The 26,216-nt window shown below is 41.4% G+C and overlaps 2 protein-coding genes across 5 annotated transcripts in view; both read left to right on the top strand.

The window, feature by feature from the left end:
• The window catches only part of LOC148118970 (histone acetyltransferase p300-like), a 95,316-nt gene that overhangs the window by 57,485 nt on the left and 11,615 nt on the right, over window positions 1-26,216 (top strand). The gene's annotated exons all lie outside the window — the stretch shown is intronic.
• LOC146890958 (putative sperm motility kinase W) lies at window positions 4,301-17,786 on the top strand. Of its 4 annotated transcripts, XM_087899080.1 has the most exons (10): window positions 4,301-4,411; window positions 8,685-10,250; window positions 10,655-11,060; window positions 12,765-12,899; window positions 13,078-13,523; window positions 13,781-14,069; window positions 14,199-14,331; window positions 15,285-15,467; window positions 15,894-15,962; window positions 17,250-17,786. In XM_087899080.1, the coding sequence occupies exons 2-3, from the start codon at window positions 8,743-8,745 to the stop codon at window positions 10,674-10,676; spliced, it is 1,530 nt and encodes a 509-aa protein (XP_087755206.1). In that variant the 5' UTR covers window positions 4,301-4,411; window positions 8,685-8,742; the 3' UTR covers window positions 10,677-11,060; window positions 12,765-12,899; window positions 13,078-13,523; window positions 13,781-14,069; window positions 14,199-14,331; window positions 15,285-15,467; window positions 15,894-15,962; window positions 17,250-17,786. The 4 variants fall into 4 exon arrangements, with proteins under 4 accessions (XP_087755206.1, XP_087755205.1, XP_087755204.1 ...); XM_087899079.1 differs by having other exon boundaries at window positions 13,078-14,069; window positions 15,326-15,467; XM_087899078.1 differs by having other exon boundaries at window positions 13,078-14,069.

Here is a 26,216-nt window from a genome sequence, read left to right as displayed (position 1 = left end):
TTCTGATAGGTATAAGATGGTATCTCAAAGTTGATTTGATTTGTATTTCCCTAATCTCTAAGGAGGTTAAGCATGACCTTAAGTGTCTCTTGGCCATTTGAACTTCTTCTGTTGAGAATTCTCTGTTCAGTTCAGCACCCCATTTTTAAAATGTGTTAATTAGAGTTTTAATGTCTAGTTTCTTGATTTCTTTATATATTTTGAAGTTCAGACCATTGTCTGATGCTGGGTTGCTGAAGATCTTCCACCATACAGTAGATTGCCTTTTTGTCTTAATGACAGTATCCTTTGCATTACCGAAACTTCTCAGTTTTATAATGTCCCATTTATTCATTTTTGCTCTTATTGTCTGTGCTACTGGGGTTCTACGCAGGAAGTGGTCTCCTATGCTCATGTGTTACAGACTACTTCCCACTTTCTCTTCTATCAGGTTTAGTGTGGTCAGATTAATATTGAGGTCTTTAATCCTTTTGGACTTGAGTTTTGTGCATGGTGATAGATATGGATTTATTTCCCTTCTTCTAGAGGTTGACTACTGGTTATGTCAGCACCATTTGTTAAAGATGCTTTCTTTCTTCCATTGTTTGTTGTAGTGTTTGTGTGTTTCCTTTCTTGAGTTGTATTGATGGAGAGTTATCAGATGTCTGTGTTATTATGGGTGTTGTTCCTTGGGTTGAGGTTGTCCCTCTAGTACTTTCTGTAAGGCTGGATTTGTAGATACATATTGTTTAAATAAGTTTTTGTCATGGAATATCTTGTTTTCTCCATTGATGGTGAAAGAAAGTTTTGCTGACTATAGTAGTATGGTCTTGCATTCATGGTCTCTTATTGTCTGCAGCACATCTATCCAAGACCTTCTGGTTTTCATGGTTTCCACTGATTAGTCAGGTGTAATTCTGACAGGTTTACCTTTATATATTACTTGACCTTTTTCCTTTGCATCTCTTAATTTTCTTTCTTTGTTCTATGTGTTTTGTGTTTTTATTATTATATGGTGAGGGGATGCTATTTTTTTTTTGATCCAGTGCATTTGGTGTTCTGTAAGCTTCTTGTACCTTCATAGTGATATCCTTAAGTTGGGAAAGTTTTCTTCTATAATTTTGTTGAATATATTTTCTGGGCCTTGAAGCTGGAGGTCTTCTCCTTCTACTCCTATTATTCTTAGGTTTGGTCTTTTTATGATGTCCCAGATTTTTCTGGATGTTTTGTGTTAAAAATTTGTTGGATTTGCTGTTTTCTTTCATCAATGAGTCTATTTCCTCTATAATATCTTCAGTGTTTGAGATTCTTCTATTTTTTGTATTTTGTTGGTTATACTTGTCTCTGTAATTCTTGTTTGTTTGCCCAGATTTTCCATATCCAGCCTTCCCTCAGTTTGTGTTTTCTTTATTACTTTCATTTTTGCCTTTAAGTCTTTAACTATTTCCTATATCTGTTTTATTGCTTTTTCTTGATTTTTTGGGTATCTTTGAGATATTTATTAATTTCTTCCAATTTTTTTGTTTGTCTTCTCTTCTGTCGGTACCCAGGTTTTTTCCCCTTGGCTCGAGGTGCTATGCGGGGGCCATTTTTCCTCTGACTTCTTGGTTTCTATGCTCTCTGCACCAGCCTGAGGGTTTAGCTTAGGGAGAACTCGCCCTCTTTTGTTATGGTAATTCCACCTGCAAGCAAGGTTCCCACCGCAGGCAAGGTTCCCTGATCAGCAGCTCTCTGACCCTGGGCACCAACGCCTGACTTCCTCTTTCCCTGTTCTGGATGGGAGGGGGCTGTTGTCCTTCTGCTGCATAGTATACATGCCTGACTTGTGCTTAATAAAGTTGCCATTTACTCCTTTGGTGAATGAGCCTGGTCTCTGTATGTCTGTTCAACCCTTAGGATATTTATCCATTCTCGTGGACTTGATTCGGGAGGCACACACCTGAATCGGGTGTGGGAATTCACAGAAAAGTGCAGGCAACACTCTTCCATTTCTTTAATGGAGTTTTCACTTTCTGTTTAAAGGTCTACATCTTTTTCATAAGGTTACATTTAAAGTCATTTTCTTCTGCTTCTTCTGGGTTAAGATGTTCAAGTCCAGATCCTAGGGATCCCTCTTCAGGGTTCATTAAAGATACCACAATAAGCTAAAGGGTGTGTAGAAATATAAAGGGTAAGAAATTTACTCACAACAGGATGTCTGTCCATTTTTTTTATTCTTCCTTTTTCCCATCCCTCTTCATCCTTGTTTTAACCGTTTCAAACATTCCCAGTCATATGTACCCTTATAACCAGCAATTTTCAGGCATATCAGGTTCCAGGACTGGAATTCTGTTGCCCATAAAAGATCAGAGAAGAGTTCTCTCTCTCTCTCTCTCTCTCTCTCTCTCTCTCTCTCTCTCCACACACACACACACACACACACACACACACACACACACACACAGAGACAGAGAGAGAGAGACAGAGAGAGAGACAGAGAGAGAGAGGAGAGAGAGAGAGAGAGAGACAGACAGACAGACAGACAGACAGAGACAGAGACAGAGACAGAGAAAGTGTTAGACTGAGAGATCTGTGGCTGGAAGCTCAAAGGTAGACCTGGCTCCTGAATGGAGAGTGTTGGTTAAGAAAGGAATTAAATCATCAGGGAATTCTAGAGGGAAAGGTTAGTGCACTGCACCATATTTTTAAGTGGTTAGTAAAGAGCTAAAAGTTTTATTTTCAGTAAAATTTTGAATAGGGCTTAAGAGTAAAACACAAGCCGTATATTTTGTGAATTAAAATCACCAGTAAACTGAGGTGAAAGTGTGCACAAGGAGGTAGGAATCTTTTAAGTTGTGAAAAACAAGAAGAGCAGCTTGGACAGGTAGTGATTCTTTTTTTTTTTTTGAGATCTGTGAATATCTTAAATGGAATGATTTTCCTGAACCCTAAGCACTGACAAAGTTCCTGCTGATAAAGATAATTGTAGGAACGCAGATCTGTGTTTACTTAGGAGAGAGGAATGAAGGCCTGGCAGTGGGAAAATTTTTTCATGAAACAATTCTGAATCGTGGGAATTAATTCCCAAATATGTAACAGAAAAGGAGTCAAGTACAGAGAAAATCTACAGAAAAAGACAGCCACTTTATTCACACAGCAATAATGATAAAAAGTCTTGCCTTTTAGTTTAACTTTTATCAGAGCACTTGGGTCTGATAAGTCACTCGAAAATGGTGGCTGAGCAATTAGCTACAGTATAATGTTGTGGCATGTAACAGGGATGGCCATCAAATCCGAAAGACAGACATGTGAGATGATGCCTTTCTGCATGGAATGTTCAGTTGGTCCCTGGAACCCAGCCTTTCTTGCTGTTCTTTCTGTTAGCAGAAAAAGAGAACCATTCAACAGTCATTGAGCTTAGAGACAAGAGATTGGTCCAGGTAGTAGACTTTGACCCCAAGTACTGTTGGACGCTAAGAAGAGAACAGGGGAGTCTGCTGTGGAGAATGCTGGTGCTTCTGAGAGGAAGCAATGCTGATGGTTCCAGGTTGCATCAGGGGCTGGAGGCGTAAGAAACCATGTAGGTAGATATCCAGGTGCCAGACTTGGTGAATGCAACAGCACAGCTATCTGCATGAACGAACTCCAGGATGAGGGACTGTGCAGAGATGGAGGAAGAGGAGAAAGAAATGTTCTGCTGGAGAGAGTGAGTGGACAGAGCAGGGTCATTTAGGGGATGATCTATGGTCCCACAATCTGTCATATCAGGTCTTTCTTGCTAAAATCCACTGAGAACTCACAACTAACGTGTCATGGATTGAGACGGCCTTGGGATGTGGAAATAGATTGAGTCACTTTTTAACTCTATCTGTCATGTCACCTAAAATGTAAGTGGACACTGACTGACTATAGAAACATGTTTTAGATTGCACTAATGCTCCTTGGAGAGGACAGGGGCATGTCAGGAGAATATTGAGATTCCTATGCCATAGAACTAACTGTACTTTCCTGCTGATGTCCGTGCCATTAGTCACTCCCATTACGTGGACTTAATTTTCTATAAATCTAAGGTTACACAATCCCTACTTCCTTTTGTTTTTTTTTAATTTTTTGAGTCAGGGTTTCGCTGTAGTTTAGAACCTGTTTAGAACTAGCTCTTTTAGACCAGTCTGGCCTCAAACTCACATTATAGTGATTGGAGAAAAGAATATAAGAGAAAAAAATATTTAAAAGTCACTATGTATTTTTGCCAAGCCCTGATTGGACCATTGCATGTGACATCACATGGATTCTAAGTGAGGTAAGCTAGACATCAGCCAATAGAAGGGTGCCACCTAACATCGGGGTTTATCCCTGCTCTTCAGAGAAGCAGTTGGGTGCTGCAGGGTGAGCAGTTGGATTCAGTTGTTTCTCCCAGATTTGGACTTTTCAAAACCTGGAGGATCTCGACACAGTGAGTATATTTCCCATGTTTCAGTCTAGGCTTTTGTCATGTGGTATCTATCTATCTATCATCTATCTATCTATCTATCTATCTATCTATCTATCTATCTATCTATCTATCCTTACCTCATTGGTTTTGAGTTTGATTTTGCCTTAAGTTCTTTCTCATTTCAACCAGTTTTCTTTTCATTAACTTCTTTTCTTTATCATTTTTCCTATGGTCTTGTGTGATTTACATATTTATTGGTACATATTAATTGGTTTTGATGACTTCCTGTATCTGCCTGTATTGCATTTTGATCATATTTACCTGCCCCATTTCACTTACCCACCATGTGAGTGTGGCAAGAACTTTCAAATGAAGAAAGGTTGTTCCCCCTGCTTGTTCATGACCCCTAGGAAACAAAATGTGACACTTGTGTTTGTGGAACTGGAATATTTGAAGTGACACTTTCTCTTTTCCCAAGTTTTTCCTGAAAAGGCATTTCATTCTTTTGATGTCTGATTATAGGACTTACCTATAACATTGTATGTATCCTCTGCTATGAGTTTGTATGTGTGGACGAATCCTAATGTTCCTGCAAGAAGACATCTTGAACATAAAATATGGTCTTATTAACGTGGTGCTGAACTTGGTGTGAGCTACCTCTCATTAAAAATTATTTCTCATTAAATGTGTTCTAATCTGTGTTAGTAAATTGCTTTGCCTCATACTGGGTTCTTTTTAAGTTTTATTTACTTTGTTTGAGAATAAGGGTAATGCATCCTTTATAAAAAATTTGAAAATATTCCTTCCCTCATGTTGATAGGCTACTGAAATATTTGGAGAACATTGCTATTCAAAGTTAAGATTATAGAATCCATCAGTGAATTGTCTTGGTCACTCTAAAATCTTTCTTGATGCTCAATAATTTCATAGTGTTTTGTCTAGTTTTATTTCCTAGACTTATTTTTTGTTTGTTTTATTATTCCACTCCTTCCTGGATTTATTTTCTTTTTATAGCAGGTGAGAGAGGGAATGGCCAGAGGTTAGAGAAGGACAGTGTAGCTAGGGCATATCTTCCCTTGAGACAAAACATTGTTAGTAATGATTGACACTCAGTAGGTATCTGAAGTTTTATTTCAACCCAACAATGTAAGTCTCCATGAATTTCAAGGTTTCTATGAAAAAGAGAGTTGCTGCAACACCCAGAGTCAGCATTGGTTAATATGAGACCTAAGTTACATGACAGAGGATGGGATCTGGAATTTAGGCTACTTGAAAAGTTCATTGATTTTATTCAGGGGTGGGTGAGAGCAATATGATCAATGTGTGACTGTGACAGCAATGACTCTATCTTGACTCCTGGGAAAGTAAAGGGTGGGTTGAGGATGGATAGCAGCCCTCTCTGCTAAGGACATTTGTCCTTGGGAGAAAGAATGTGAACTGAAAAATATTTTTCAAAAACAACTGTGTTTTTTAAAACTGAGCTTTGATTGGTCCATTGCATGTGACATCACATGGAGTTCTTGATATTAGCCAGTAATAACTCACTGCCTGTACTGGTTGTCTCTGTACTGCAGTGAAGCAGTCGGTTGTTGGGAGAGCAGTTGGACTCCATTTTTTTCTCATATACTTGGTCTATTCCAAAACCTGTTGTAACTGGACATAGTGAGTTTGTCTCCCAATTTTCAGTTTGGGCTCTTGGTATTTGTCATTTATTTATATAGTTACATTATTGGTTTGAGTTTTAATATTTTCCTTTACTTTCTTTTTCTTCATTTCAAATTATTTTTCTTTTATCAACTTCTTTTCTTTGTCATTTTTGGGTGTGTTCTCCTGCATTTTATAAATTTAGTGCTATACATTAACTGTATAGGATGAGGAATATGATCATAATTTTGATATCTGGCTATGGTCTATTTTGATCATATTTATCTGCTATATCTCACTTTACCACCCATTGAATTTGACAAGTACCTTCAATTATACAAAGGCTCTCCCCTGCCTGCTCATGATCTGTGGGAAACAAAGTCTATGGGAAACTTTTGTTTGTGAAATTGATATATTTGCAGTAACTTTCTTTAGTTCCAAGCTATTTCCAGAAACAGACATTTCATTCCATTGATGTCTGATCATAGGGCTTAGTATGTTATGCTATTTGACAATTTGTACCTGTGGACTAATCCTTAGTGTTCCTGGTTAAAGGCATATTGATCATGAAGTACAGTCTTATTAATACAGTGTTGAACTGATGTGAGCTATCTATTACTCTCATTCGGGATTTTTCAGTCTGTTAACAATGACATTGCCTGATACTAGGATCTTTTAAAAATGTCTTATATGGTTTGAGAATTAGGGTAATCCTTCCTTTATGGAAAGAGTGTGAAAGTGTCACTTCCTGGGTTTTATGAACTACGTGCAGATCATTGTTGCTGTTGTTGAAACTGTAGAAGATTATTTCCAGTTTGGTGGTTTACATCCTGGGCTTTAGGTTTGCTGCTTTATTTGTATATTTAAGCTTTTTCCTTTTGCTTTTCATTTATTCTTCTTTCCTGCATTATATCCTGACTGCATCTTTCTGTCACTCCACTTCTCCCATTTGCCCCACACCTTCTCTGTCTTCCCGATTCACTGTTCCTCTGTTTCCCTAAAGAAAAGGGCAGGCTCCCTAGCAATCTCAACTGACTGTGGCACAAAAAATTAAGATTATATTAAAATATTTGCCTTTGTTCCAGGGGTATATTGTGCTTATATTATCTCATTCATCATTGAAGATTACCCAATTCTCAGTTTTGAAAAGTCAGTCTTTTATTCCCATTGGTTTCTTTATTCTTATGTAAAACACATTTTCCTATTTATTAGAGATAACAATTGTATACTATATATTACATATTGTATGCTATATACACAAATATATGTTATATGTTATGCAATATTTAACATATAATTTTGTTATTCTAATTATATAATATACAGTATGGAATATATTATTTATGATATATGCTACATATTATATTACTTATAAACACTGGGCATATAATACTATAAGTCAATTATAGTATTATAATATAGAACTATGCTAGTTTATTTTAAGAATCAATTATATTATATACTTATAATAGTCACATATTATATATATTTCACTGATACACATATAATTTATACACATTACAAAGAAGCAATTGCATGCTACAGATTCCATACATGCCTGTACTGTACTTTGTTCATATTTCCCTGCACTGTTTCAGTGCCTCGCTACATCGTTGTGTCTGATTCTGTGACTTTAAAAAAGCTCAGCCCCTACCTTCCTCATGATCCAGAAGAGACAGAGGAGACAAAGTAGATCCTACTTATGTTTGTGGACCTGCATTGTTCCAGGGAAAACTATATCTAGTGTTAGCTCTTTGGTTATAACACAACCGGTCAGTAGTCCCTGTGCTGGGTGTGGACCTTTCCCCACAGTCTCTTGCTGTGCTGTGCTGTTGATTAATTAGTTTGTTTCAAATGTTACTTCACTCCTGGGTGAGGCCATTCTGACTCTATAGTGTCTTGCTGAGATGGAAGTGCAGTATCAAGGACTGTCATTACGGATTTCACATCTATGTTCATCAAGGAAAGGAGCCTACACTTGCTCTATTCATTGAGCTCATTTGGTGGTGGGATTGGGGTAACACTGACACAGGGATGAGTTCTGATGTCTTCCTTTGTTTTCTCTTTCTGGAAGTATGTTCTCTGACCCTGGTCTTCATTCTTCCGGAAAGTTTTGAATGATTTAGGGAATCCATGAGATTGGTCTCTGCCTTGTTTGGACCTGTTTTCATTGCCAGTCAGACTTGTTGCTTACAAGGCATGGGTTTGTGTTTTATTTTATCTTAATTCAATAGTCACACAAGCCTAGGAATGTCTTTCATATTTTCTAAAATCCTGATGTACAAAACTGTAGCATCTCTGAAAGACCCTATGAACAGTAGTTCTATAGGTTACAAGATCGATTTTCTATAAAGTAATTTGTGTCTGCTCTCTCCTGATCGGTGTTTAGGAGGGGTTTGCACTGTGACATAGTCTTGAAAATATCTCCCCCTCCCCTTCAGGGATCTCAGGGTTTTCCTTTGAAGCCCACTTCACTGATTCCTACTCTGAACTTTCCTATGACTCCTCATCTACTGCTGTGGATTTGGGTTCCTCTAGTGTGTTTATATTCTTGAAGAGCATCGTTAGCTCATTGGGGATGTCAGATTTCAGGACAGAGAACTGAAAGCTATAAACTTCCTGCCTAAAACTGCACTGATTTTTTTTTAAGCATTGTGTGACTCTGAAATTTACCACAAGATAAAGTGGTTGAAATTGATCAAAACACCATGGCCAGCAGCATAGAAGAGGATATTCTTGAACAGGATTTCAAGATCTTACTATCCCTAGGTTGTGGTGCATTCGGGGAGGTGAAGCTGGCCTGCCACCTGCCCACTCAAACACGAGTGGCTGTCAAGGTCCTTGAGAAAAACACCAACAGTGTGGCTGACATCAGCACTGAAGTAAACATCCTTCAGTCTTTAGAACACAGGAACATTGTTCGATTTTTTCACATGATCGACACCCTGACAACCACGTACGTGATCATGGAGTATGTGGCAGGAGAAGACCTGGAGAGCTGCCTCAGGGCACTGGGCTGTCTAAAGGAGGAGGAGGCCAGAGCGATTTTCCGGCAGGTTGTATCAGCAGTTCACTTCCTTCACCAGAGACACATCGCACATCGAGACATTAAATTAGAAAACATCCTAGTCGATGCAGCAGGCAATGCAAAGCTTTGTGACTTTGGTATGGCGATTGAAATCACAGAGGGGCAGATGTTGGAGGAGATCTGTGGCTCCTTGCTCTATTGGGCTCCGGAGATCTTGGCAAAGAAACCGTATGATGGACTGGCAGGTGATATGTGGAGCCTGGGCATCGTCCTATACACCCTGGTCACGGGGCATTTTCCATATGTAGAAACCACCCTGGAGGCTATGCACAGGCTCATTACCACCACAATGTGTCCCATTCCTTACCATTTATCAAAACCCTGCCATATTATAATTGCGAGATTACTCATGGTCCCCACCTGGTACAGAATAACAATCTGCCAGCTTGTGGAACGACCATGGCTGGGCCCCATTCAAGAGCATGTGCCACCTGCCACTAAGGAACTCCTTCCCAGGGTCGTGGATACTATGTGTACTATCGGCTATACCTGTGAAGAGATTGTTTCATCCCTAAAGCACAGGCAGCCAAATAACTTAACAGCCACCATGAATATAATCAAATACAAACTGAGCTGTGGAGATAGCCATATGCAAAATAAGACCTGGTTAAATGTGACCCATGCAGCTCCCCTTTGCCTACCTGTAACCTTGAAGAGAAGTGCTAGTGAACCAGCTCTTCCTACTGGGAAGAGTCACTTTCACAAAGAAGGTTTGGATGAAAGTGTCAAGAGATGCAGAAGCTGTACCACACTCAAGAGATCCTGCAGCCTGGAAGTGATGCCGTGTTCAGGTAACACAGTCCCAGAAAAAGATGCCTTTATGGCTGATGTCATCAACTCTACTCCAGAGAACACTGCAGTCAACAGGAATTCAGTTGACTGTCTGCCTGGCAATCTCTGCTACCCGGAATCAACTCTGGATGGAACTTTCACCGGGTTTGTGAACATGGGCTTCACAGAGGAACCATCCACGGGTGAAGCCATTCCCAGTGACCAGTCCCAGGTGGCACCCACAACATCTGGATCCAGGCCATTCCGAGGCTGGAAACTGGTGAGGAAACGAATTTCCCAGGCACTGAGGGCACTGTGCTGCTGCTGCTGCTGCCGCCGTCGCCTGCCCACACCACGGTGAGTCCTGAATCCTTGTGTCAGGGGCTTCACAGAAAAGAGATGACAGTGGAGACCTACGTGGAGTGCAGTTCGTTTGGTCACCCAGAACGATTCCTCACTTGTATTTTCACAATGTTATTTCAATATCATTTATTAACGACAAGTTGAACCCCATAGAAGGCACAGATACTAAGATGTCTAGTATGTTAGATGATACAGTTTCACAGTTTCCTGTTCATGTAAATACCTGCAATGCTGAGCCAAAAACAGATAGCATAGCATGTGGACCACAGGGTGGGAAGGAAGGGAGGGGATTTTGGAGGAATTTCTCAGAATGGAGGAATTGGTAGGTATCTATAGCAACAAACATTTCTCTGTCAGTTACTAACAGGAATGCTTTAATGTTTCTTTCTGCTTTGAAGTGTGGAAGTTGAGATGGCCTAATAGAATTCCAGCCCTGGTGAGGAGTGACTGCCAATGAAGGGGGCCAGGACAGGTCTCCAGAGTGCCAAGTCCCTCCAACCCAGGCAACAGACTCCTGCATCCATCCTCCAGTTATTGGGAATCAGCTGCGAGTTTGCTTCCCCTTCAGCTTCTTCCAGCTCCAGCACTGCTGTTGTAGGAAGAGGTGGTCATAAGCACAGCATCCCAAGGACCCTCTACTTCCCTAGCTCTGGTTGTGCTTGCAGGATGACTCACACTGCATGTAAACAGCTGACTCTACAACCAGGAATGCCTTTATACCAATCTGGGCTGCTTTCATCTTGATAACTCTAATCTCTCCAACTTAATCTGTGACTGTCTTCTGGAAAGGACGGCGAGACCTGTGTAAGTCTCTGGAGGAGGGAGACGGGTGAAAGGAGATAAAGGGACTAACTGGAAAACTGGATTGAGACAGGAAAAGGGGAAATGAGAGGTGGTGTAGGACAAGGAATACAGTCTGTCCTGAGGAACTTCCTGTCAGCAAATAACATGAATGAGATGGGTGTACTCTCTTTACACCTGTTACAGTGTTACAGTGTCTCTGGACATGCTAGAGCAGGAAGAAGCCTCCCCTGAAGAGCATATAGGGAGGGTCTAGGAACAACCAGCAATGAGCATGAGAGGGCCTCCCCTGATGGGTCCAGCATGTGTCAAGGCTTACATGTAGGATGCTGCCTTGGAAATTTCATCCTGATCTTTCCTAGTGAGCTAGGATGTGGCAGAAGAAAAGGGAGGCCTATTGGTCAGTGGATTTCCATCTTCTTCAGTGCAGAGCAAGTCCTGTCTGCAAAGTCACTTGAGAGGGACTTTGATTATTCCCTTGGTTTTTATTGAGGGAGAGTGTAACATGAGGGCTGGTTGGCTTGGGTATCTGTCCTGCCCAGTACCCCACAGCTGCATACCCCAAGGAAAATCACACACAGGACTCCATAAGATTTTAAAGCTGTTTGGCCCATTAGGTCAGGCTTCTTATTAGTCCTTGTAACTTATATTAACCCATTATCATTATCTATGTTAGCCATATGGCTCAGTACCTTTTCCAGCAGGGCAGCTTACCTCTTTCCTCTCCGGTGGTCTGGGAAGAACTGTGGAGGGAGCTTCCTGCTTGCCAGAATACTCCCAGTCTCTTTGCTCCACCCCTACTTCCTGTCTGGCTTCTCTGCCTATACTGCCTGCCTGGCCAATCAGCGTTTTATTAAAATATGATTGACAGAATACAGACAATTCTCCCACACCAGGAGAGTGAGATGACCTATTTGAAATACTGCTTGAAATGTAACTGGAAGGATCAGGTCAGAATTCTGTGTCCTGTGTGATGATATGTCAGGGCTACAGGTTCTGGTGTCCATCTTCCCATTATAGAGTCTCAGTTCCACCTCACTGCTGCCCTGCACTGTTTTGGGACATCCCTGAGTAGTCACATGCAGCATCAACACTAAAGGCCTCCCTCCCTTGTTTCATGGATCCTGTGGGACCAAGCTTCCCCAGCATCTAATACCCGGCCTCTGTCGACAGGAGAGAGTTGCACACAGGATTCAGTCTCAGTCCCCTGTGATCTCTCCATCTCCTCCAAACTGCTTTCTGACTGTCTTTAGGAAGAACTGCAGGAAGCATAAACACAGTGGGGGGAGGGAGTAATGGGGAGGACCAGGGGAAAGGGAGGTGGAGAGGCAAAGAGGAAATGAGAGGACCTGTAGAGAGAGGGCTAGAGTCTGTCCTGAGGAGCTGACCTGGATATGAATCAGGAGAAAAGAAGGTTTTGCTGGGCAGGGGTCTTGAAGAAGTAAGACCAGGAACAAATGTCTCCCGCAGAGCAGAGTGGGAACTGTGGTTTCTTGCCAGCCATGAGGAGGAAAGTCTCTGCTCTGAAGGTTTCTGGCTTTGTCAAGGTAGAAAAGTGTGAGGCGGTCTTGAGGCCTTTTGACCGGGGCTACTGATGGAGGGTTTCTCAGGACAGAAGGGTGCTCCATCATAATTGGAGTCCTCCCCCGGTCCTATCTGACATGGCCTACGGCAGGTCTGATGACATCTGTGTCTTTGTCCTCACAGGCTCCTTCATCCAGGCTTTCCATGTTGCCTCTGATCGCCTGATCCAAGAATCTGGCATCATTTTCCCTTCTCACAGAGGGATTTATAACTTGCATTAGACCTCACATTACCATTGTTCTGCTCCAGCGTGGGAATGTAAGTACGTCATGTCAAGCCTGACTTTGAGTTCTGTCCCCTCAAGGGGACTTCTCTATGACCAATGCCCACCATAGGAGCATGTGTACAAGGAAACCTTGGTCGTCATGGAGCTCCTGGTGACAGCCAGTGGTGCAGTGTGAACACTGGTGAGTGTGGGATCTGAACTGTTTTCCAGGACACCTTCCAGGTAGGGAGCAGCTTGCTGAGATGCCAAGGGGAACCGAACTCAGTGGGTAATCCAGGGCCCTATCTGTGTGCATCATCCCCTGAAGGTAAGATTGAGTGCAGTGAGTATCTGTGTGTGGTAGAAGAGGAGTTTCTGAAGCCTGGTCCTGATGTCATGAAGAAAAGGATCCCATGAGGTGGCCTCTGCCAGACCCCTAACACAGAGGGAAAGTTATCATTGACTCACTTGACGGAAGAGCAATGGGAAGCTGAGAGACTGGAGGTGTGGCAAGGGAGGAACCATCTTCTCTGTTGTACTTGGCATCCGGCTTCCATTCTGACCATCTGAACTTTTAGCAAACTCTGGTGAATATTGAAGGTTTGACCTGATCTTCATCCCAGCAGGACAACAGCCAGCTTGTGCGGTCACATACTTTCTAGAACCCTGACCATCTGGTGAGTCCCAGAACAAAACATTCAGAGAACAAAAAGCAGCTTGATTAGGGGGTGAGAGTTACTTTAATTTATGGGCATCAACTGGGGTCAGGACTTGTTTCTGTTGCTTATCAGTGAAGCCAGGACTGTGAAATAGTTGAGTGTTCTGTTGAATTCTGCAAATGAGATAGGGAAATTTCCTGAATCCGCATTTTATATTTTATGTTTTGCGACTGAATTTCACTTATAGCCCTGGCTAACTGAGACTCTTTCTGTAGAGCACGCAGATCTCAAACCCATAGAGATTGACCATGCACCCCTGCCTCCTGAGTGCTGCGATCACAGATGTACACTGCCATGCCTGGCTTCATCAGCTGTATGGCGTCAATGGTAAGTTCCTCCAAACAGTTCATGCAGAATCGTAACAGTTCTGTGCTTTTTTCATCTTGACAGGGTCAGGACTGAACTGAAGGTACTTTCATCTAGGATGGACTAGGAACAGGGGGCAAACTCCAAGCCTAACCTTCAGAATAGAAGTCTATGTCCAGCATGAACGGAAACTTGGAGGTAAGGAGTGTCATCAGGAGTTCTTGTGTGGACACAAGGCAGTAGGCTGGGGACATGTGCCATTGCTGATACATCCTTGGAATCAAGGCACAGAATATTAAATTCTATGCACCAACCATGTTTTTACAGAATGTACAACTGAAATCTCAGAACAAGTCATATGACTTCATACTGACCAATCAGCAGAATCCGGATCAGTTTCCTGGTGTGACTGACTGAGTTCTCTCCATTTGGGCCTTGAGAACAAGGCTGAGGACTCAAGGTTTGTCACTGAGACACTGGGCTCCTGTCTTGTGATTTGAAGTCAGAGCTTTCACTCTAAGGACACCAGTGCTAGAGGCAGCGCATGAAGCCACAATTTCTAGATAGGAGCTTCCAGCCCTACTCATCAAACACACAGAGAGAGTCCACTTGGCTGCTGGTTTCCACGGCTGGACTTGCTCATGGATGTCCCATTGATTTCTTTGCGTGTCAAAACCAGTTTGGGTTGGTTTTTTGGCCATTGAACCATCTTCATTCTTGCTGGCTAATGGGGATCCCAGAGCTGCCGGAGTCCTGATACTGAACCAACTAGGACTCTGAAGCACACGCTGGATTCTCCGTGAGGGTAGAGATGATCATTCCCCTTCTTAACATTGTGGACCATCTCTTGGGGACTACTGTCCTGCTCCATGTCCTCAGTGTTCTGTCATTCATGTTCTGGCCCCTACAGACCTCCAGACTTTCCATATGAGAGAAAACAGACCTCTTTGGCTTTTGGGACTTGTTTGTCACACATAATGCAGAAATATTAGGACAGACATCAATTCTGGAAAATATCAAATTTTCTCTTGCTGCTGAGCATGTGCTCTTTGTCCCATATCTTCACTAAGTTATGTCATCAATTTTTTTATTTCATCCTTTTTTTTTGTACTTGAAACTGTCATTTGTCTTTTGCAACTGGTGCATTAATTTGTTTACCCATCTGTGTTAGTAAATTTCCAAGTCTGACATCTAAATCTCCAGACCAACACTTCTCCCGGCTTCTAAGTAAAGTGACATAGTTGAGCTGGAGATGGTGACCAGAGGATGAGAGACAGAGGCTGCAGAGGCAGCAGGAAAGAGTTTGCAGAGGGAGGAATGTGGATGGGGTGGAAGAGACTGGGGAGAAGGAGCCATGGGGAGAGGGTAGCTCAGTGGGTAAGGAGAGTGGAGACTGAGTGCTGCTCGTTCCAGATTCCCTTAGAGCCCCTCTCACGGGTCCTTCCTGTTTAAAGTGATGAGCTCTGTACATCAGGAGACACCGGGTGGAGATTGCAAGTGTGGCCTGAGACTCAGAAGCAGGAGCTCTGTGGGAATTCCAGATGGCAGGGTGCCCACTTACCCAGCATATAGGGTCTCTGTCCAGCAGAAGAGGAGGTAAGCCATCTCCCACAGGTTTCTCCCCCAGGAAACTATAGTTTTCAAGGGAATATGGTCCAGGGCTGGTCTTTCCCGGCATCCTCGTCTGAGGTGATCATGAGCCAATTCCATGTGCAAGCTGCCTATGAATGTGCAGACCCTGTGGACCAGTCTGCAGGGAAATATCTCAGCAGAACTCATTTATCTCTCTATTTCTTTATGTTTCTGGTCCTAGTGAAATATTTCTCCATGTGAAGACAAGAGAGCTTCTTCCCATCCTTCATCTCCCTCTGCTCCCTGTGGTTGTGTTTGCCGCTTTCATTTATCCCGGGATTCTTCCCATCAGAAAAGACACAGTCACACTGGGTCTAGCTCTGGTTACTGTGTTTGTGAAGAGGCCTCACTATAGGGAGTTTTATTAGAACTGTACTTTTCTCCTAACAGGCAAGTGACTGTCGGCTGGAGGAAAATGGGCATCACTTTGGAATTCTGGGACTTCGCACCACCTTGAAAGTGAGTTGGGCTTACCTAGCCTTGGACACAGTGTCCAGAGGTGGGACCAGCACTCTTACACCTACTCTATACCCAGGTTCCATTGGTCTAGGGGCCAGGCCTTATTTACTATAGAGTTAGGACTTTCAGCTCAGCTGTCTGCTTGGCTGTCCTGCTGGGCTAATTGTTTAAGTGTTGCCGGGTGCACCTGACAGGCAGATCGCAGCTCCATGCAGTGAAGGATGGGGTTGAATGACAAAGCTCATCTGAGGACTACACATGGATGAAGGCATCACTGAGTGCCATGCCTGCACAGCCTGGAACCAAGAGATGTCAGGATTCAAGAGACATCACACCAACTGAATGAAGCTAGAACCTGAAGTCCTGGAACTCAAAGCCCTTTATTTACAGCATAAGGGAGGTTTTTATAACCGACCCAAAAGAGATATCAGGTCCAGCCAGGTGGTAGACTCATCATAGGACCAGGAGGTCAGGGCAGGGGCAACATGTTTCCAGGAAGCTAGGCCTGGGTAAACAACTCAAAACATGGAACTAGGGCTGTTTTCGGAAGCTTGGTACAAAAGAGCAAAAGGTCACCAGTGGGGGAGGAGGAGGGCAGAGGCCAGACTAAGAGATCCCAACATCTCCTCCATAACTGTAAAATAAAATGAAGACTTCCTGTCTTAGGCCATCTCAGGATAGGAGACCCTTACCCATCATTGGGAGGCCTCTTCCCAGTCTTAGGTGGGCGTCTACCTGTAGAAGTTGCCCGTTATGGGAAAATTTTCAGAGTTTCTGCAGCATTTGTAGCCAGACTTGAGGTACTTCAGGATTACCAGAGGATAGACCAAGTAACACCTGCTGGGTGACCATCTTCTAGGTCTGAATGGACCGCATGAATTTGCATAGTACCCAAAAACAAAGGCCCAAGCCCAAAAGACCAAATAGATCCAAGGAGAGTATTCCCGATCATTGCTGTACCCAACCCCCTATCTGGGCCATAGCATTCCGCCATCCCTCTGCAGATACAGGAGGTGCTCTAGTACTGTTCAAGTCATAAATTTGATGTGACAGTTGAATAGTCGATTAAGTTGCAATACCATGGCAGAAACATTCTATACAATAGAAGGTATAACACACACACTATGATAACAAGACATTTGTTGTGTCAACCAAAGGGGGCATCAATTTATTCCTGCAGTACGGCAGTTTGCTGATTTGAATTTAGCATGCCTAGCTTTATTTGAACATTAAGAACATTTTGAGTTTGTAGCTCCTCGCTAACTTGACCCACCAACTTGTCCACAGTTTCAGCCACCACCGATGTCTGCGACATGGCCAGTCCAGCAACAGTGGCAGCAGTAGCCGAGACGGAGATAATGGCCACCATGGCGGCAGTTATGCCAAAGCCCTGTTTCTCTTGATACAAGGTGATTTCTGTCCGGGATCGATCTTCCTCTATTGGCAATGGGATCAACGCCAGTACTCGAACTAAAAGTGCTTTTGCGGATTCATCCCAACAATTGCTAAGACTGCAGTTTCTGGAAGAACAATTTAGCAAATCCTTCTCCCCAATAGAACATTTCCATAAAATGAAGAAAAATGGAGCTATATGCAGGCCTGAGACTGAATGGTGAAATTACGACCCGAAGTATAATTAACCTTTAAGGATGTTTCAAATATATCAGTTTGATTATATTTTGTAGTAGCATTAAAAGCAAGACCTTTCTGTAGCATTAGAGGTATGAGAATTCTTTTCTTCAGGTCGGTGGCGGTACCACCACATATCATTACTACCTCTAAGCAAATCCAGATTTTGTGTGATGCACTGGCCCCAAAGCAATCCTTCTTTTAAATTAAAATAATGGGTACCATATCTCTTTTAGTCCCACCATTTTACTGGGTGTGGCATTATTCGGAAAATCAGCTATGGATGCATTGCTAACACTACACAATGATTCACATTACCAGAGGCAGTGCCTGTGGAAAAGCTGGTGGCCTAAAAGGATGGAAGTAATGGGCTAGACTTACTCACTGGCATCAGTATGGGCAGGTTCTTTACCAGGTTCCATACCGTCTGCTTGGTACAACTGGGAGTTGGTAGGCAAATGATCATCATGAAGAATACCCAAAGGATCATTTCTCTATTGGAAGGACACACCTCTCTGGTATTCAGATGGGTTTGTTGGATCCTAGAGAGAAAACACCCACCGCTCACTCACCCTGGCCAAAAAGGGAGTTAGCCCCTTCCACTGGCCTGTGACTAGATCTTTGCATTGCACCAGGCCTAACAATTATGATTTTTGCTGCCAGTACCATTCCATTGCTAGTCCTTGACTATCAATTGTTAAAAATTTTAGAATAAATAAAATAGAGGCTAATTGAGTGTAGAGGAGGATATATACTCCCCTCTTTTTATTTTTGCAAAATATTGTTTTAGAGTCATATTTACCCGTTCCACAATAGCTTGTTCTGCAGGATTATAGGGAATCCCAGTTTTGTGTATGATGTCACAGTCTTTACAAAACATTTGAAATCTGGCACTAGTAATAGCTGGTCAATTATCTGTTTTGTATATATTAGGGGATCCCCATATATGCAAAAGTCACTAAGTAATGGGCCAAAACATTCTTAATGTATTCCCCAGTATGTAAGGAAGCAAAAACTACTTTAGAATAAGTATCTAGAGAAACATGCATATATTTCAATGAACCAGCAGTGGGAAGGTGAGTGACATCCATCTGCAAAATGTCATTAGGCTTTAGTCCCCGAGTATTAACTCCAAGGTGTGGTGTATTATGATACAGGGCACAGTCTGGGCATTGAGTGGAAACTTGCAAGGCAGTGTCCTTAGAGTATCCAATATGATGCTGCAAATAACAAGCATTTAAATGATAATTTTTTATGAAGTTTCAGATTCTTTTCCTCAGGACTACTAAAAGCATCCGGGTATGTTGATCTTCAAGATGATTACCCTCTTCCAATGGTCCAGGAAGCAAGGTATGTCCTTTAATGTGGCTCCCTTAAATAGGATCATGCCTACATCATAGCAAATATTGTAAACAGCATGGCTGCTGTTGAATACGGGAAGTGGGAGGAATATAGGATGCTGTTTCTAAAGGAGCAATAATTTGAGAAAGACAAACACTATCTGTATACAGAGTCATAGGTTCTTCATTATATATCCTCACTGCTAGAACAAGCAATTAATTCTGTCGCTTGAGCAGAAACATCTCCCACTGGCTGTCGAAACATCTGTGCGTTCGATCCCACAACTGCATATCCTTTAGGGGAGCCATCCATGAATACAGTACGCACTCCAGCAAGAGGGACAGTATGCACCACACGAGGAAAAATAACGGGATGGTTTTTAAACAAACTAAGTAAAGCATGTTGAGGATAATGACTGTCAATCTAAGCTTTTGAGGACAGTAGAACAGAGTCCAATCATCATTCTATTGTTGTAAATGTGTTAACTGATCTTTATCATATGGAACAACTACTCTATCAGGTTGCTTGCCAAAAGTTTGAGTGCTCAATTTTCTATCTTTCCATAATAGTTGTAATACTGAATCATAATACGGAGTGACCACTCTGGAAGGAGAGGCAGGCATGTGTAACCACATGATGTGTCCCATTTGCCAAAAAACTCCAGTTGGTGCAAAGTGAGAGGTTCACACTAATAATTGTATGGGCTTATCATAATCTACCCTTTGTAAATGTACCTGTTCTAAACTTTGCATGAGCAATTTTAGAGCTCCTTTGGCTTCAGGAGTAAGCATTCGAGGGGATGAGGGATCAGTATTCTTGGGTGAAACATCATATAATGGTTTAAGATCTCCAGACTTAATAGATAGTGAAGGGCCTAGTTGGGGACATACCCTTGGATACCTGGGAACCCTTCTAGAGCCAAGTCTCTTTCCAACCCTAAAATGACTCCCTTAATTAAGATATCTTCTTCCTTGCTCCCATATTCGTTCTTCCTCCATCTCAACCATCCCACTTTCTCGAGGTCTCCCCAATCTTCCCCCTCTCCCTTCTTTCTCCCCTTCTCACCTTCCCTCCACTTCACCCCCACCCCCATGCTCCCAACTTTTGCCCAGTGATCTTGTCTGCTTCCAATTTCCAGGAAAATCTATGTATGTTTTTCTTTGGGTTCATCTTATTATTTAGCTTCTCTAGCATCACGAACTATAGGCTCAATGCCCTTTGTTTATGGCTAGAATGCACAATGAGTGAGTACATACTATAGTCATTTTTTAGGTCTGGGTTATCTCATTCAGTATATTATTTTCTATTTCATCCATTTGCATGCAAAATTCAAGATGTCATTGTTTTTTTTTTTACCACTGAGTAGTACTCAAATGTGTATATGTGCCACACTTTCTTTATCCATTCTTCCACTGAGGGGCATCTAGTCTATTTCCGGGTTCTTTCTATTACAAATAATGCTGCTATGAACATAGTTGAACAAATGCTTTTGTAGTATAATTGGGCATCTCTTGGGTATATTTCCAAGAATGGCATTTCTGGATCCTGAGGTAGGTTGACTCCCAGTTTCCTGAGAAACTGCCACACTGATTTCCAAAGTGGTTGGACAAGTTTACATTCCCACCAACAATGGATGAGTGTTCCCCTTACTCCACATCCTCTCCAGCATAGGTTATCATCGGTGTTTTTGATTTTAGCCATTCTGACAGTTATAAGATGGTATCTCAAAGTTGTTTTGATTTGCATTTCCCTGATTGCTAAGGACGTTGAACATGACCTTAAGTGTCTCTTGGCCATTTGAACTTCTTCTGTTGAGAATTCTCTGTTCAGTTCAGTACCCCATTTTTAAGTGGGTTATTCAGAATTTTAATGTCTAGTTTCTTGAGTTCTTTATATATTTTGGATATCATGCCTTTGTCTGATGCGGGGTTGGTGAAGATCTCCCATTCAGTAGGTTGCCTTTCTGTCTTAATGACAGTGTTCTTTGCTTTACAGAAGCTTCTCAGTTACAGGAGGTCCCATTTATTCATTGTTGCTCTTATTGTCAATGCTACTGGGGCAATAGGTAGAAAGTCTTCTTTTGTGTGCATGTGTTGTAGACTACTTCCAACTTTCTCTTCTATCAGGTTCAGTTTGGTCAGATTCATATTGAGGTCTTTAATCCATTTGGACTTGAGTTTTGAGCATGGTGATAGATATGGATCTATTTTCATTCTTCTACAGGTTGACATCCAGTTTTGCCAGCACCATTTAAAGATGTTTTCTTTCTTCTATTGTACAATTTTAGCATTTTTGTCAAAAATCATGTGTTCATAGGTTTGTGGATTAATATCCGGGTCCTCATTTCGATTCCATTGGTCGACTTCTCTGTTTTTATGCCAGTAGCAAGCTGTTTTCATTACTGTAGCTCTGTAATAGAGTTTGAAGTCACGATGGTAATACCTCTGGAAGTTCCTTTGTTTTATAGGATTGTTTTGGCTATCTTGGGTTTTTTGCTTTTCCATATAAAGTTGATTATTGTTCTCTCAAGGTCTGTGAAGAATTTTGGTGGGATTTTGATGGGGATTGCATTGAATTTATAGATTGCCTTTGGTAGAATTGCCATTTTTACTATGTTGAATCTACCAATCTAAGATCATAGGAGATCCTTCCATTTTCTGGTATCCTCCTCAATTTCTTTCTTCAAAGCCTTAAAGTTCTTGTCAAATAGATCTTTTACTTCCTTAGTTACTGTTATCCCAAGATGCTTTCTGCTATTTGTGGCTATCGTGAAAGGTGATGTTTCTCTGATTTTCTTCTCTGCTTCTTTATCCTTTGTGTATAGGAAGGCTACTGATTTTTGTTTGAGTTGATCTTGTATCCTTCCACATCACTGTAGGTATTTATCAGCTGTAGGAGTTCTTTGGCAGAGTTTTGGGTGTCACTTATGTATACTATCATGTCATTTGCAAATAACAAAAGTTTGACTTCTTTTCCAATTCTAATCATCCTTTTCTCCTTATGTTGTCTTATTGCTACTGCTAGAACATCAAGCACTGTATTCAAGAGGTATGGAGAGAGTGGACAGCCTTGTTGTGTTCCTGATTTTAGTGGCATGGCTTTAAGTTTCTCTTCATTTAATTTGATGTTAGCTGCCAGCTTGCTGTATATTGTTTTTTCTTATACTTAGATATAATCCTTGTATCCCTAATCTCTCTAAGACCTTTATCATAAAGAGGTGTTGAATTTTGTCAAATGCTTTTTCAGCATCTAATGAAATGATCATATGGTTTTTTCTTTCAGTTTATTTATATGATGGATTACATTGATAGATTTGCATATGTTGAAACAGTCCTGCATCTCTGGGATAAATCCTACTTGATCATAATGAATGATTTTTTATGTGTTCTTGGATTCAGTTTGACAGTATTTTTTCGAGAATTTTTGCATCGATGTTCATGAGTGAGATTGGTTTGTAGTTCTCTTTTTTGGTTGAGTCTTTCTGTGGTTTTGGTATCAGGGTAAATGTAGCTTCATGAAAAGAATTTGGCAATGACTCTTCTGTTTCTATTATGTGAAACACATTAAGGAGTATAGGTATTAGCTCTTCTTGGAAGTTCTGGTAGAATTCTGCATGAAAACCATCTGGTCCTGGGCCTTTTTTTTTGGGAGGTTTCTGATGACAGCTTCAATTTCCTTGTGACTTATAGGTCTATTTAAATTGTTCACTTGGTCTTGATTTAATTTTGGTACATGGTACTTATCTAAAAAATGTCCTTTTCTTGTACATTTTCCAATTTTGTGGCATACAGACTTTTGTAGTAAGACCTAATGATTCTCTGAATTTCCTCAGTGTCTGTTGTTATGTCCCCCTTTTCATTTCTGATCTTGTTAATTTGTGTGTTCTCTCTTTGCCTTTTGATTAATTTGGATAGGGGTTTGTCAATTTTGTTGATTTTCTCAAAGAACTAGTTCTTTGTTTTATTGATCCTGTGGATTATTTTCTGTGTTCCTATTTTGTTGATTTCAGCCCTCAGTTTGATAATTTCCAGTCTTCTACACCTTCTGGGTGAATCTGCTTCTTTTTTTCTAGAGCTTTCAGATGTGCTGTTATGTCTCTAATGGGAGCTTTGTCCAATTTCTTTCTGTGGGCACTTAGTGCTAAGAAATTCCTTCTTAGCACTGCTTCCAGAGTGTCCCATAGATTTGGGTGTTCTCTCTCTCTCTCTCTCTCTCTCTCTCTCTCTCTCTCTTTGAATTCAAGGAAGACTTTAATTTCTTTCTTTTTTTTCCTTGACCCAGGGGTATTTCAGTAGTTGACTCTTAAGTTTCCATGACATTGTAAGCTTTTTGGGGGTGAAATTGTTGTTAAATTTTAACTTTAATCCTTGTTGATCTGAAAAGACACACATGATTACTAGATTTTTTTTGTACCTGTGGATGTTTGCTTTGTTACCAAGTATGTGATCAATTTTCGAGAAGGTATCATGAGGTGCTGAGAAGAAGGTATATTCTTTCCTGTTTGGGTGGAATGTTCTATAGCTGTCTGTTAAATCCATTTGATTTATTATATCTGTTAGTCTCCTATTTCTCTGTTAAGTTTCTGTCTGGTTGCTCTGTCCATTGGTGAGAGAAGAGTGTTGAAATTTCCTACTATTAGTGTGTGGGATCTGATGTGTGATTTGAGTTCTAGTAATGATTCTTTTACATATGTGTGTTCTTTTATATTAGGCTTACAAATATTAAGATTGAGACTAATTCATTCTGATGAACTGTTCCTGTTATGAGTATAAAGTGTCCTTCTCCATCTCTTCTGATTGATTTTAGTTTGAAATCAATTTTGTTAGATATGAGGATAGCCACACCCACTTGTTTCTTTGCTCTATTTGATTGGAAAACTTTTCCCAACCCTTTACTCTGAGGAAGTGTTTGTCTTTGAGGTTGATGTGTGTTTCTTGTAAACAGCAGAATGTTGGATCCTGTTTTCTTATCCATTCTCTTAACCTTTGCCTTTTTATAGGTGAATTGAGTCCATTGATATTAAGTGATATTAATAACAGTGGTTGTTAACTCTGGTTATTATTTCGATGGTAGTGTTTATGTGTTTCCCTTCTTTGAGTTGTGCTGGTGGAGGGTTGTCAGATGTCTGTGCTATTGTGGGTGGTGTTGACTTCCTTGAGTTGAGGTTTTCCTTCTAGTACTTTCTGTAAGGTTGAGTTTGTGGCTACATATTATTTAAATCTGTTTTTGTCCTGGAATATCTTGTTTTCTCTATTGGTGGTGAAAGAAAACTTTGCTGGGTATAGTAGTCTGGGCTTACATCCATGGTCTCTTAGTGTCTTCAGCACATCTATCCAAGACCTTCTGGCTTTCATGGTTTCCATAGAGAAGTCCGGTGTAATTCTGATTGGTTTACCTTTATTTGTTTCTTGAACTTTTCCCTTTGCAGTTCTTAATGTTCTTTCTTTATTCTGCATGATAATGCTTTGATATTTATATGGCTAGGGATTTTTTTTGATCCAGTGTATTTGGTGTTCTGTAAGCTTCTTGTACCTTCATAGGAATATCCTTCCTTAGGTTGGGAAAGTTTTCTTCTATAATTTTTTGAATATATTTTCTGGGTCTTTGAGCTGGAATTCTTCTCCTTCTTCTACCCTCATTATTCCTAGGTTTGGTCTTTTCATGGTTTCCCTGATTTCCTGGATGGTTTGAGTTAAGAATTTGTTGGATTTATTGTTTTTTTTAATCAATGAGTCTATTTCCTCTATAGTATCTTCAGTGCCTGAAATTCTTTCTTCTATTTCTTCTATTCTGTTGGTCATACTTTTCTCTGTAGTTCCTGTTCATTTACCCAGATTTTCCATATCCAAACATCCCTCAATTTGTGTTTTCATTATTACCTCCATTTTGGTCTTTAAGTCTTGAATTGTTTCCTTTACCTGTTTGATTGCGATTTCTTGGGTATCTTTGAGGGATTTATTAATTTCTTCTAACTGTTTGTCTTCTCTTCCATTTCTTTAAGTGAGTTTTTCACTTCCTGTTTAAGGGTCTCCATCATTTTCATAAGGTTACTTTTAAAGTCAATTTCTTCTAATTCTTATGGGTTAGGGTGTTCAAGTCTTGCTGTTGCGTGTTCACTGGATTGTGGTGTTATGTTGCTTTTCAGGTTGTTGGAGGAATTCCTGCACTGGCGTCTGCCCATCTCTTCCACTCCGTTTCTCCTCAGCATGGGAGCAGGGTTTCTTGCTGGGCTCCAAGGACCTTGCAGACAAAACAGCAGGGTTGGGGGGCAGAGTAGTATGGTTCAAAGAAGGCCCAGATGCAGGACCATTCCCCGCTGGCTCCCCGGACCTCTCGGCCCCAAAGCAGGCTGAGTTTGGAGATCCAAGGACCCCGCAGCTGAAATGTAGTGCTTGGGCACAAGATGGAAGGGGAAAAGGAAGCCAATAGCTGGGAACGAGCTCGACTGGATGGCAAGAAAAGTTTAGGGCATTGAACGGGGCTTGCACTCTGTTCCCCAGGACTGTCCTGCTGGGTGGCCACTCACTCACCACTTTGTATCTCCTCAGCACAGAGTGGGGCCCCTTGCTGGGATCCAAGGACCTCACAGGAGTTTATTTAACTTTTATTTTATTTTATTTTTATTTTAGTGTATTGGTGTCAGACCCCCTGAATCTGGAATTACAGACAGCTGTAAGCTGCCACGTGGGTGTTGGGAATGGAACTCAAGGTTTATCTGGAAGAGTAGGCAGTGCTCTTAACCATTGAGCCGTCTCTTTAGCCCTGGTTGGCTTTGTTTTAAATTTATTGTGTATAAATTATGTTCCTGCACAGGGTGTAGGGGCTGTTTTGTGTATGTGTGCGTGTTCATAAGTGTGGGTGCCTGCAGAGTCCAGAGGTTTGGGATCTTCTGGAGCTGGAGTTTGGGGTGGTTGTGATCAATTTTACATGGTTCTGTGAAACAAACTTGGTTCCTCTGCCAAAATCTCCAGTGTTCTCAACCACTGAGCTGTCTCTCCAGCCTGGCTGCTAGGAATCTGAGACAGGAAAATGACCGTGCCACTTCTGTAAGGTTTTGAATGTAACTCAAAGTTGGACACTTTCCTATCATGTCTGAGGCTCTGTATTCTTGCCCTAGAAGTAAAAGGAAAAAAAATCATTTGTGTGGATTAAAGGCGAAGATTCAGTGTGAGGATGATGGCTCAGTCAATACAACCCTTTCAGTGCAAACACAAGGACCTGAGATGGATTCTCTGCACCCTTGTAAATCTGTACTACAACATACTCCTGTCATGCAGGTGCTGG

Source organism: Myodes glareolus, chromosome 19 (assembly GCF_982192425.1).
Source record: "Myodes glareolus chromosome 19, mMyoGla1.1, whole genome shotgun sequence".
Taxonomy (NCBI): Eukaryota; Metazoa; Chordata; class Mammalia; order Rodentia; family Cricetidae; genus Myodes; species Myodes glareolus.
Note: the sequence above shows the minus strand (reverse complement) of the source record. Positions and strands in the feature narration are given on the sequence as shown.